The sequence below is a fragment of the Fragaria vesca genome, linkage group LG2 (assembly GCF_000184155.1).
Source record: "Fragaria vesca subsp. vesca linkage group LG2, FraVesHawaii_1.0, whole genome shotgun sequence".
Classification (NCBI taxonomy): Eukaryota; Viridiplantae; Streptophyta; class Magnoliopsida; order Rosales; family Rosaceae; genus Fragaria; species Fragaria vesca.
The window spans coordinates 33,267,011-33,279,888 of NC_020492.1; the positions used below are offsets into that span (position 1 = coordinate 33,267,011).

The 12,878-nt window shown below is 36.3% G+C and overlaps 1 protein-coding gene across 2 annotated transcripts; it reads right to left on the minus strand.

Moving 5' to 3' along the window:
- Positions 1–3,248: 3,248 nt before the first annotated feature.
- Positions 3,249–8,023, minus strand: LOC101308049 (uncharacterized protein At1g32220, chloroplastic-like). 2 transcript variants are annotated; one of them, XM_004291942.1, is made up of 11 exons: positions 7,724–8,023; positions 6,736–6,853; positions 6,567–6,655; positions 6,212–6,265; positions 5,699–5,754; positions 5,560–5,615; positions 5,215–5,308; positions 5,044–5,123; positions 4,588–4,630; positions 4,274–4,365; positions 3,249–3,781 (listed from the first exon to the last, which is right to left on the minus strand). In XM_004291942.1, exons 1-11 carry the CDS (start codon positions 7,777–7,779, stop codon positions 3,596–3,598), a joined length of 924 nt encoding a protein of 307 aa, XP_004291990.1. In that variant the 5' UTR covers positions 7,780–8,023; the 3' UTR covers positions 3,249–3,595. The 2 variants fall into 2 exon arrangements, with proteins under 2 accessions (XP_004291990.1, XP_004291991.1); XM_004291943.1 differs by lacking the exon at positions 6,212–6,265.
- Between the last annotated feature and the right edge of the window lie 4,855 nt (positions 8,024–12,878).

The following is a 12,878-nucleotide window of genomic DNA, read 5'->3' on the forward strand; positions in this document are numbered from 1 at the left end:
ATTTAAATTCATGGAATTGTAATTCCTATGACTTTAAAATTTCTATGGATATTAAAATTATTTTATCTAAAAACAACGTTACGAAGCTGGTTAATGGGTTAATTGATTGATAGAAATGTTTATGATATGTACTTCATAAAATGTTATACATGCAAATTATACCGAGCTGTTATACTGATTATATATCTAGGGTTAATGACAATATTGTGATTTCTTAAAAATAATAGGGGCAAAAGGGTTAGTATACCCGCGTCTTAGCGCGATGTAGTATTCACATTATGCATATTTCACATATGTATAAGAGCTATCACAAAATTCATGAAATTGTAATTCCCATAATTTTAAAATTTCTATGGACATTAAAATTATTTTATCCAAAAACAATGTTATAAAGCTGGTCAATAGGGTAATTGATTGATAGAAATGTTTCTGATATATACTTTATAGAATATTATTAATACAAATTATACCCAGCTGTTATACTGATTTTATATCTAAGGTTAATGACAATATTATGGTTTATTAAAAATAACTGGGGCAAAATGGTCAGTATACCCGCCCCTTGACGCGGTATAGTATCCACATTATGCATATTTTATATATGTATATGAGCTATCATAAAAACAACTTTTATACAACAAAACATCTAGTCTTGTATTCTACCTAAAATATAAATGCTTTAATTGTTTTGATTTGTAGGAGTAGAAGAAAAGTAAAAAATGGAGGGTAATAAAATATTTACCGAGAGAGAGTTTATTTAAAAATAAATCTAAATTACATGTTAAAAAAAAAAAATCACTGTTCATATGCTTATGATATAAACAGTTAACCATCTTTTAGTATATAGTATATAATTTGGTAAATATTAATTTTAAAAATATTGTTAAAACAAAATAAACTTATTTATAGTGTTTTTAGTGATCACAGTTCTAAAAATCATTGAAGTATTGAACAACAGTGCTCGATAATTATTGTCATAAAATAAAAAAACCCTAAGAGCGGCGGAAGGAGAAGCCCGACTGCATCACAACCTTCGTCTAGCGGCGATCTCGGCATGGGCCTCGCTTACGCTGCTCGGTCTGCTGCCGGACGGGGATTCTAAGTGGAACGATTGGAAGGGATGAGGCTTAAAGGTTTTGGTGGCTGTTTGTTTTCGTTTTCAGGTTGAATGTCTGAGATGTGGCGGCATTTAGTGCACAATCGGAGGCCTTGTTGCTTTGCTTCTTGTTTTCTGAATTGACGACGGCATGGATTGGTATGGAATTGGAGGTGGCAACGTCACATGGGAAGGAGATCGGGGTCTGTTTCTCGTGAGGCAGTTCAGTGCTTGGGATGGTTTTTGCGCAGCTTTTCGTGGCGGAGGATCCCATGGCAGAGGATGCGAGTGTGGCAGTGTTCATGGGGACGATTTCGGGGCGGGTGAGCAGGGCAGTGCGGTTGCGGCAGCGGAGGTCAAAGAAAGTGCAGTAATGGTCGCACATTGATGGAGGGTGGAAACTGGATCTGGGCTCAAGCAGGCATTTGGGCTTTGTGGGCTTTCTCTTGCAGTTGCTAAAATTGTAGGCTAGGGTTTGCTTTTAGCCCATTACTAAGTGTTTAGATTTATCTATTTATGCTAAATCCTATTTTAGGAACCTAAGCATTTGTGTCCCTAATTGCTATGCTTTTTATAGCTCGATTAGGTTCACTTTTTCTTTTTAGAAATAAGTGATCACTGAATGTATAATGATTGGTGCTAGCATGTCAAGTCCTTAACCTGTTCAAGATATGACGAGGGAATGTATGTATTCGTGTCATTTTGGCTTGTGTTATATGAATGAAATGGTCTTTTGGCTTTCCATAAAAAAAAAAATGATAGCAGTTTATGAACGGTTGCTTCTAAAAGCTGCTGCTAGTTATGTACTTTCCAAAAAAACTGTTTTTATGTAGTTAACCAAACTCTATAAAATTTAAAAATTCGAATAGAAGCTGATTTTTTTTATAAAATGAAGCTATACCAAACGAAGCCTTAGACATTGTGGTGTCAAACACAGATGTCAACGTCAATTTCGGTGGTACCACAAATGAGTGATGGTCTTCGGTTGCTATCAGGTCTCTGCACTCTATTGGCAATGCCATGCGAAGAGTATAGGAGATGGAGCCAACAATGACAGTTGCGACTTGCGAGGCTCCCGATATTTTGTTTTTGCGAAGGCTCTCACTCTGATAGTTACGACTTGCGAGGCTCCTAATGTTTTTTTTTGTCCTCTGACATGTCGTGCGAAGAGTACCATGGATGAATGATAGTTGCCACCCGCCACTGAAATCGGGTTTGCCAGCGAAGGCCACCATACAACACCGCGGTCCAAGACAAAATGTGTTAAAAGAAGTGCTTCAAATCATTGCTATTTGACTTGGACATGTTCTAAATACGTCGAGGCATTTCGATTTTTTAGTTGACACCGGACAAAATCAAGGAAAACCTCTGAAATTATTTTGATATTGGACTTTGGACATAATCCAGATCTCAGAACCAACCTAGCGCATCCGCCAATCAGCACCAACCTTCCACATGCCCATGGTGGCTCCCTCTCTTGTACTGCTGTAGCTATGTGGATCCATCCCACGTTGATCCAAACTTGCGATCCCAAATCAAACCATGGTGCAGCCCCGCCCTTCAACTAAGAAAAACACTCCCTTTAACTAAGAAAAACAGGCTAAGAAGCTTCGTGACCCCAACCTCTAAGCATTGGACAAGCCATCGAAGGAAACAACTTGTCCGGTTGAACGCATCGTGCACCGGCGTTCAACCGGCAAGGCAAACGATCAACATCAGTGCAGTTGGACATACGCTATCGCGCTTGTTGGACATGCGCTATCGCGCTTTGCGACACTCTCTACTTTTCTCTCCAATTTTCTTTCATAGTTTTTTTTTCCTTTTGATATTCTTCAAATCCATATGTATAGAGTGGTGATAGTTTGACTGGTAGCACCTTGCAAGCATTGTTCAACTAATAATACTTATAACTTTAACGATTCATATTACTACTTTGAGAGCTAATATTACTATTTTAAAGACTCAATTTACAACGTTCAAATTGATGCATGTCATGCGTTAACACACCGTAACCTTACCCACTTTCTCCATGATGAAACAAACAAACATAAACCACAACACAAATCCTCTTTCAGCTTATCCAAATGGAACACTAAAGACAGATAGGGGGAGGCACACTAAATAAGGACCGTGTAGTAAATAAGGATGTCCTTTCTTAAGCATTCATGTACTCATCATATCACATATTAATGACTTATCCAACAAAGTAGCACTTGAAGTCTCATCCAACCTAAAGCAAGATAAAACCCAAAATAAGGCACCAAGTTGCAGTTAAAATCCTGAGGTTTCAGTTCTCAAATGCTTCCTTTCTTTATTTCATCAGTGGATGTATATTTATTAATGATTGCACCAGAAAGGTAAAAAAAATCCAATAGATCTTCACATGACTGCTAAGAGAAGAACGAAAATCTCAACTAGAAAACTTCTGACAGCTTAATATCACACTCCGTTAGTGACAAATACAAACAAAAAGGGAAGCGAACAGCACATCTAAAACTTCTACTTGGACTTATGCTGAGTCTGAGTATAACGTTGAATCCCGTAGATATCAACAATCCCAGGAGGGAAGACGGGATCAGTAGCTGCTCTAACAGCAACCTTTGCTACAGCCGTAACATTCACAGGAGGTGTAAAGAGAGGGCCCACTAGAGGCAGCTGGTTGAGAGGTCTTGTTTGTTGAAATAACTGCAGTTATTTAAACAAATCAGCTTACTATAATTTTGTGATATAAAAAAGAAGAAAAGCTTAATATAATTTTACCATAGAACTCCACTTTTAACCAAAGAAAGTGGAGTGTAATGAGTAAAATATCAATGTATCAAAAAGAAAATAAGTGAAACATATAGCACAGCGGAGTGCCAGAATCATTACCCTTCAAGAAATAAAGAAATTATGATTTTTTTATTTTTTTTATTGAAGTTTCTTAAACTGTTCTATCAATGAGGAAAAGAAAAACTGAGTCTTAGCCTAGATAAATGGCCAATGACAGAGGTAACTTGCTCAATGATGATTATGAGAGTATATTGATTTTCAAACCATGTTCGCGAAGAATATGTGGCCCTTTTTGGGTTAATATTTTTTACCAGAATTTAACAACACCAATTAGCAGGTTCTGGCATAAATGGGCAAATGTATGTGGCATTACTATATGTATCATATGAATAATTATCAATTTACCATCTCCAGCGGAGAACCGATTACACCAAGAGGTAACTTTATGCTCCCAACACTTCGAGTCCCGTAAATAAATCCAGGCCTTAAAATCACTCCTGAAAGGATATTGAGTAACTTAGTGCTTTAAGAAGATGATGTATTGGAGAGGCAACATGTAGACATTGCCAGACAAATAGTTTCATGAAGGTATTTAATTACTTGATGTGAAATTCAAGTATTGGTATCTAAATCAACAGTCTCAAGCAAGGTTATCAACATATATCACAGATGAACTGCTAGGCATGAGAATGCTACTCTGAAACGGTAAGAGAGCTTACCTCCGTAAGGGAATTTGGTTAGTATCTCTGTTTCAGCAGCTCTCTGTATTCAACAAGATCAAATAAAGAATCTTTCTCAGATAACAATAGAATTAACATATGTGGTCATCAGCAAACTCATCATGATGATTCTTACAACGACAGGAAACTGACCATGCAGTGGTAAAATCAAGAAAGCTAAAGCTCGGGGCATTTGTCTTTAAACTTATAAGTACTCTATGACCTAATAACTAACTTTACATGTTATATGCCCCTTTACTTTGAAAAGAACACTCCCTTCAAACAAGAAGGAATACTCTAGACCCAAAAAAAAAAAAAAAAAAGAAGGAAAAAACACAAGAAATGTTGTGAAAAGATCATGAACAAATGTCAAACATTTATCAAGAGAGTCCTCAAGCATTGAAAAGTGAAAATTCACGTCCTTATAAAGTACAAGTAAACTCATAGATAACATACCTTCCCCTCATAATATCCTCGCACCAAGTAATTTGCCAAGCCAAAATCAGCAGCAGAGACATACACAAATCTTTTCACACCTATCATTCAAAAAAATAAAAAAAATAATGTACAACACCAAAGATGTTGCCAAATAGACAAAGCAATTTTGAAACGTATATGAGTATGTACCATGCTCAGAAGCTGCTCTAACTGCATTGATGTTTGCAGTCCCATTAATCTTATACATGTAAGAATTGGAGCCAAAGCCACCAACACAGGATATCTAGGACAAATAAATTTAATCAGAAAACAAACAAAAATCTCCTATAGGAAAAGCAAAGCAACACCCTTTCCAAAATCAAAGGGGAATTTCACTGCTAATAATATCATAATCACAAATGGAACCATAAACGGAGTTTTCAGGGGGAGTACGGGAGAACCATATATCAGGTGGATACAGGGGGTGTCTGTGTGTGCATGCACTTATTGGTTAAATGGGAATCAAGTAAAACAGGGTGTTGAGGGACTGCATACAACAGATGTGACACCGTCGAGAGCATCCTTCCATGAATCAGTTGATAGAAGGTTCCCTGGAAAGGGAAATAATGATTAGAGGCATGACACAGACAAAAGAATGAGCAAATCAATAAACACACTATGCAAGAAAGCAAACCTTGATACCAGGTCACATTGTTGGCCCATGAATCATGTAACTTTGACTTGCCAGACCTGTGACACAAAATAATAACATATAGAATTAAGATGGTATGCGAAATCAAACAAACTAATCAGTTAAATGGGGGATTAGCAGAAGCTGCTCAAGACAACAGAATTAAAATAGCCAATGAAGTAAAGAAAATCTTAAATTTTGATCAATGCGCCAAACAGAACCAGCAGTGCCTAAGAAGAGTCTGGCCTTGTGAAAATCCCAGTTATGATTCCTGCTACTAACATGAAGCACTCTTATTACTTCGTTTCAAATAAAAACAATTTCTAGTATGTCTGTCTATATGCCATTCACACTCCATATAAAATACATAAATAACTGATTGGTAGACGTTCAAGTATTATATGGACACCAGAATACCCGTATACTAACCTATTGTTTTTTTACCGGTGCTGAAATTAAAGCAACTTTATAGTGACAAAACTCTATTCTTAGAAAATATTCAGATTGCTTGAATACCTAAACGTTCCGATACCAGTGGCCTTGTGAAAATCCCAGTTATGATTCCTGCTACTATCATGAAGCACTCTTATTACTTCGTTTCAAATAAAAACAATTTCCAGTATGTCTGTCTATATGCCATTCACACTCCATATAAAATACATAAATAACTGATTGGTAGACCTTCAAGTATTATATGGACACCAGAATACCCGTATACTAACCTATTGTTTTTTTATCGGTGCTGTAATTAAAGCAACTTTATAGTGACAAAACTCTATTCTTAGAAAATATTCAGATCGCTTGAATACCTAAACTTTCCGATACTAGTGAATAACTCTTCAGCATCAAATGGAAAGGAAAAAAGTTATACCTGCTCAGGCTAGCAACAGACAGTCCACGATCTAATGCTTCTTTACAAACATGTGAGCCAACAAATCCATTTCCACCCAACACAAGCAACTGAAGTAAGATGCATACAAATAAAAATTAAAATGATAGCTCAATAGCAAACCTATATAGCCTACAAAGCAAGACAGTACCTTCTCTGTTGGAGGAGGGGGGACTTGAATAGTCTCTGCTTCCTCAACTTTGAAGGGCTCATCAACCTTATTAAAGTCATTTGAGAAATACCTCCCATTTTTAGGTGCAGTCATGATACTACATTTACACAAATGAGAGAATGAGAACAGATAATACCACACTAGGATACATGTTTTGGATAAGTAGGGAAATAGTGAGTCACCCAATATAAGTATATAACTATTATCGAGAAAACGTTAAATACTAAGAACTGAGATGTTTACAATAAATAAATACATGATACCAACTTATTCCAAAGTATAAACTTTATATTGAAGAAGAATTTAACTGAACAAGAACATGTGAAGCAAAGGAAGTAGTTGAACATTTACAATTGACTATTATGATCCTTTAAACGACACATATACATACATACATACATACATATATAAATATGTATGTATATGTGTGTGTGTATTCCAAAGACCATTTAATTTTTTTTTTTTTTTTTTAATTTTATGGTTAAACACCTTAATATGCCGTACCCAGAAATTCAACAATGGAATACTTCATGTAATATTGTAACAAGTCATGAATCAATGAAAGATTCATGGTAAAATCTTTCCATGATGCATTTTTTTTTGGCTGATAATGATAAAGAGATAAAATGGTATATACTTTTCGACTAAAATTTAATATTATTAGTTCATTTGATTACGCTTGACAAAAACAACATACAGTGATACAACAGTAATACATATTCATGAACTGACAGAAGATAAAATTTGTGAAGAAAGCCCAAAAACTATACTTTGATTGAAACTTTGATTGAAACTTAAGAGTTTTAGAAATTTCATTACTATCCCAGTCATCGTCTACAGCCAACAATGGATTATGTTCATCAGAAAGAACAAAATCAATACCCTTAAGAACCGCATTCAAAGCCCAAGTAGCATATAAGAGAATAAAAATCGACTCGGAAAAAGAAGAAGAAAAAGAAAAACATACAAGGGCCTGGGAAGTGATGATCTTGAATGGATCAACCGCGAGATGACCGTCCTCATTTGAAATTTCCGTTTCCACACAATGCTTTCTTCTTGCTTTTTTCTGAAGATTTCTCCGATTCAATATCTCAATAAATGCCCGGAGCACGAGTAATCGGAAAAGTGTAGCTTCTTCTCGCAGACGACTGATTTGGTATAAAGAGCGAGTTTGGGAGAGACAACGTACCACAGATGGCGCGTAAAGGCAATGGACATGTGGTTCGTTAACGGCCAAGAGCTACTACGGAGGAGGAAGCAAGTCTAGATGGTGAACCACGCGCCTGGGGAGTATTCTACTTTTTTATTTATTATTATTATTATTATTATTATTATTATTATTTTTTTTTTTTTTTCAATTGAAGATGAAAAAAGTAAAGTACAACCTTGTCATCTCGAATAACAAAGTCAACATTGTTCGGGGTGGATTTCGAACAACCGTCTGGTGCGAGCGTGCCAACACCTTGAGGCGGTGCGATTGTCTTGACCTTGAGCGTTTGCGCGCTTCTTCTGACTTCTGTTCAAGTGGGCTGTGAAGAGGGACTGTCAACCATGCTACTAAGACTCTTTTACAAAGACCTAGGACGAATCCTTAAGATTTACTTAGTACCAAAATTAAAAAGATATTTGTTAGAGAGGTGAATCTCTAACAATGGGGGAGGACTTGTGCTCATGATGAGACTTTATGAACTGGGGGCTGTCTTTGCCGACTGGCGGGCTTTTGGTGAGTGATGAGAGATTTGCCATCTGGTGGGCTTTCGGTGGTGCTCTATGGAGATGCTTTTTTGGTAGATTGGGTGCTCCTGGGGAGGCGTCCAATTTGCAGGTATGCTAGGGTTTGTTGAATTGTGTGTCCTTGTCTCGTTCACCTTGAACCTCTCTATATATATGCAACCAAACAGCTAGGATTCGCGAATGACTTGTCCCCGAAGCAATCAAATCTCTTATCAGATCAGGAAAGATACTTTCCTAGTCGAGTTCTGAAATAAAATCTCTGAGATATCCTACAAATCTTCCGTCAGTAATTACCTAATAGAAAAAGAAAAAAATTGTACAAACATTTGGACTGCAATTATTGGTCTATGGGCTAACTTATTACAAGATAACCAATATATAAAATTGGCCCAAACATTGCCCCCATGCCTTGAAATCTAGTCCAGGTTTATCAACATGATTGAAGAGGCCTAACCCTTCATTTCTCACAAAAGGTATCTTTTAACCCCCGAATGGGTATAATTGTAAAATTGCCAACCGAGAGCTCACTTCACGAAGAAATGCGATCGGGTCTTTTCCAAGCCAAAATGCAACGTTTCGAAGAACCCTTCACTGCTTAGACATCGAAACCCAAAAATGGCTCCACAAAATCTGACTGTAGAGAATGCTCAAGAATTCAAAGCCAAAATGCTTAGCCTTCGACCCTATGATTCTGCAACCAGATCTAGCCTTAAACTCTTCACAAATGCTACAACAAGTTTCGGACCATGGATGAACCCAATACCACCTTCGATCTGCAAAGGTTATCACCATGCAACTCGAGTCACAATTTTAGCCTTTAGGGATTCTGAAGCAAACTTTCAGAAATGGCAGATAAGCCATCAAACTGTGAGGATAGGAGCCTGGCCACACCCATCCGTGTGCATGCTCTTTTGGTACCAGAATCGCAGAGCCTTAGATTTAGAAAGATGCAAACAGGATGGTATTGCGGATGCGATTGATTTAAGCTTTCAACTTCAGAGTACATGGGCGAACAGAGCTCCAATGATGGCGGCAACAACAAGAGTTGTTTCTTTGAGTTTTTGGAGGTCTGGAATCTTGGAACTTTAGAGTACAGGGATTAATCGGCTCTAGGCGGAGATTTTGCTGAAATGAAGCGGAACTTGTATACTCAAATCTGATTGAGATTTTCGACTTCCGTCAGTTAGAGAAGTACAATGAGATCATTATATTATAATATAAAAATATAAGAACATTCAAATTTGGCCGAAAATTCGTGTGTTATAGCAAGAGATGTTGGCCGAAACGAAGCGGAACTCGATCGTATACTCAAATCTGATTGAAATTTTCGAGTTCCGTCAGTTAGAGAAGTACCTTGACATCATGATTTGAATACAAAAAAAGAATGGTTAAAAGATAAGAACATTCAAATTTGACTTAAAACTCGTGTACTATAGCAAGAGATTTTAACTGAAACGAAGCTGAACTTGTATGCTCAAATCCGATTGAGATTTTCGAGTTCCACTAGTTCAAGAAGTACCTTGAAAACATGATTTGATAACATAAAATGTTTGGATAAAATATAAGAACATTCAAATTTGACCGAAAATTCGTATGCTATAGTAAGTGATTTTGGCCGAAATGAAGCGGAACTCGTACACTCAAATCCGAATGAGATTTTTGAGTTCCGTTAGTTCGAGAAGTACCTTGAAAACATGATCTGATAACATGAAAAGTTTGGTTAAAATATAAGAACATTCAAATTTCACCAATAATATGAGATTTTGACCGAAAAGAAGTGGAACTCGTATACTAAAATCCAATTGAGATTTTCGAGTTCCGTTAGTTTGAGAAGTACCTTGAGATCATCATCTGATAACATAAAAAGTTTGGTTAAAATATAAGAACATTCAAATTTGCAAAAAAATTACGTGTGCTATAGCAAGAGATTTTGGCCGAAACGAAGCGGAACTTGTATATTGAAATCCGGTTGAGATTTTTGAGTTCCGTCAGTTCGAGAAGTACCTTGACAACATGACCTGATACCTTGAAAAGTTTGGTTAAAATATAAGAACATTCAAATTTGACCGAAACTTCGTGTGCTATAGAAAGAGATTTTGGCTGAAACGAAACAGAACTCGTATACTCAAATCCGATTAAGATTTTCGAGTCTCGTCTATTACAGAAGTACCTTGACAACATGATCTAATAACATGAAAAGTTTGGTAAAAACATATGAACATTCAAATTCGAGTGCTATAGCTAGGGATTTTGGCCAAAACAAAGCGGAACTCGTATACTCAAATCCGGTTGAGATTTTCGAGTTCCGTTAATTCGAGAAATACCTTGACAACATGATCTGATACCATGAAAAGCTAGAAAAACTTAGATTAAAAAATAAGAACATTCAATTTTGACCGGAAAAACCGTGTGCTATAGTAAAATGTTTTGGGCCGAAATAAGCGGAACTCGTATACACTAATCCAATTGAGATTTTCGGGTTCCGTCAGTTCCAGAAGTTCTTAGAGATGGAGATTTGATAATGGAAAAAGTTTGGTTCAGAAATAAAAACATTCAATTTTGACCGAAAAAATGTAGGCTATAGCAAGAGGTTTTAGGCTGATATCAAGTAAGTCTCATGTACACAAATCAGATTAAGATTTTCGAGTTCCGTCTGCTCGAGAGGCACTTAGAAATGATGATTTGATAATAGAAAAAGATTGGTTAAAAATAAGAACATTCAATTTTAACCGGAAAAACAGTGTGTTATAGGCTGATATCAAGCAAGTCTCATATACACTAATGAGATAAAGATTTTCGCGTTCTATCTGCTCGAGAGGCACTTAGAATTGACGGTTTGAGAATAGAAAAAGTTTGGTTCACAAATAAGAACTTTAAATTTTGATCGGAAAAACCGTGTGCTATGCAAGGGGTTTTGGGCCGAAATAAGCGGAATTTGTATACACAAATCCCATTGAGATTTTTGGGTTCTGTCAGTTCGAGAAATTCTCAGAGATGATGATTTGATAATGAAAAAAGTTTGGTTCAGAAATAAAAACAATCAATTTTGACGGAAAAAACCGTGTTATAGCAAGAGGTTTTAGGCTGATATCAAGCAAGTCTCATATACAAAGGGTTTTGGGCCGAAATAAGCGGAATTTGTATACACAAATCATATTGAGATTTTCGGGTTCCGTCAGTTCGAGAAATTCTCAGAGATGATGATTTGATAATGGAAAAGTTTGGTTCAGAAATAAAAACATTCAATTTTGATGGAAAAAACCGTGTGTTATAACAAGAGGGTTTAGGCTGATATCAAGCAAGTCTCATATACAATAATCAAATTAAGATTTTCACGTTCCGTCTCCTCGTGAGGTAATTAGTAACGATGAATTGATAATAGAAAAAGTTTGGTTCAAAAATAATAACATTCAATTTTGACCGGAAAAACCGTGTGCTATTGTAAGGGGTTTTGGGCCGAAATCAAGCAGAATTGGTATACACTAATCCAATTGCGATTTTCGGGTTCCGTCAGTTCGAAAAATTCTTAGAGATAATGATTTGATAATAGAAAAAGTTTGGTTCAGAAATAAAAATATTCAATTTTGAAGGGAAAAACCATGTGCTATAACAAAAGGTTTTAGGCTGATATCAAGCAAGTCTCATTTACAGTAATCGGATTAAGATTTTCGCGTTTTGTTTGCTCGAGAGGCACTGAGAAAAGATGATTTGATAATAGGAAAAGTTTGGTTCAAAAATAAGAATATTCAATTTTGACCGGAAAAACCGTGTGCTATAGCAAGAGATTTTAGGCCAAAATTAAGCGGAACTCGTATATACTAATCCAATTAAGATTTTGGGGTTCCGTCAATTCGAGAAGTTCTTAGAGATGATGATTTGATAATAGTAAAAGTTTGGTTCCAAAATAAGAACATTCAATTTTGTCCAGAAAAACCGTGTGTTATAATAAGGGGTTTTGGGCCGTAATCAAGCCGAACTCGTATACACTAATCCAATTGAGATTTTGGGGTTCAGTCAGTTCGAGAAGTTCTTAGATATGATGATTTGATAACAGAAAAATTTTCGTTCAAAAATAAGAACTTTCAATTTTGTCCAGAAAAACCGTGTGCTATAGTAAGGGGTTTCAGGCCAAAATCAAGCCGTACTCGTATACACTAATCCAATTGAGATTTTGGGGTTCTGTCACCTCGAGAAGTTCTTAGAGATAACGATTTGATTATAAGAAAAAGTTTTCGTTAAAAAAATAAGAACATTTCAATTTTGACCAAGAAAAACCGTGTGCTATAGTAAGGGGTTGAGGCAGAAATCAAACCGAACTCGTATACACTAATCTAATTGAGTATTTTGGGGTTAGCAGTTCGAGAAGTTCTTAGAGATGCTGATTTGAA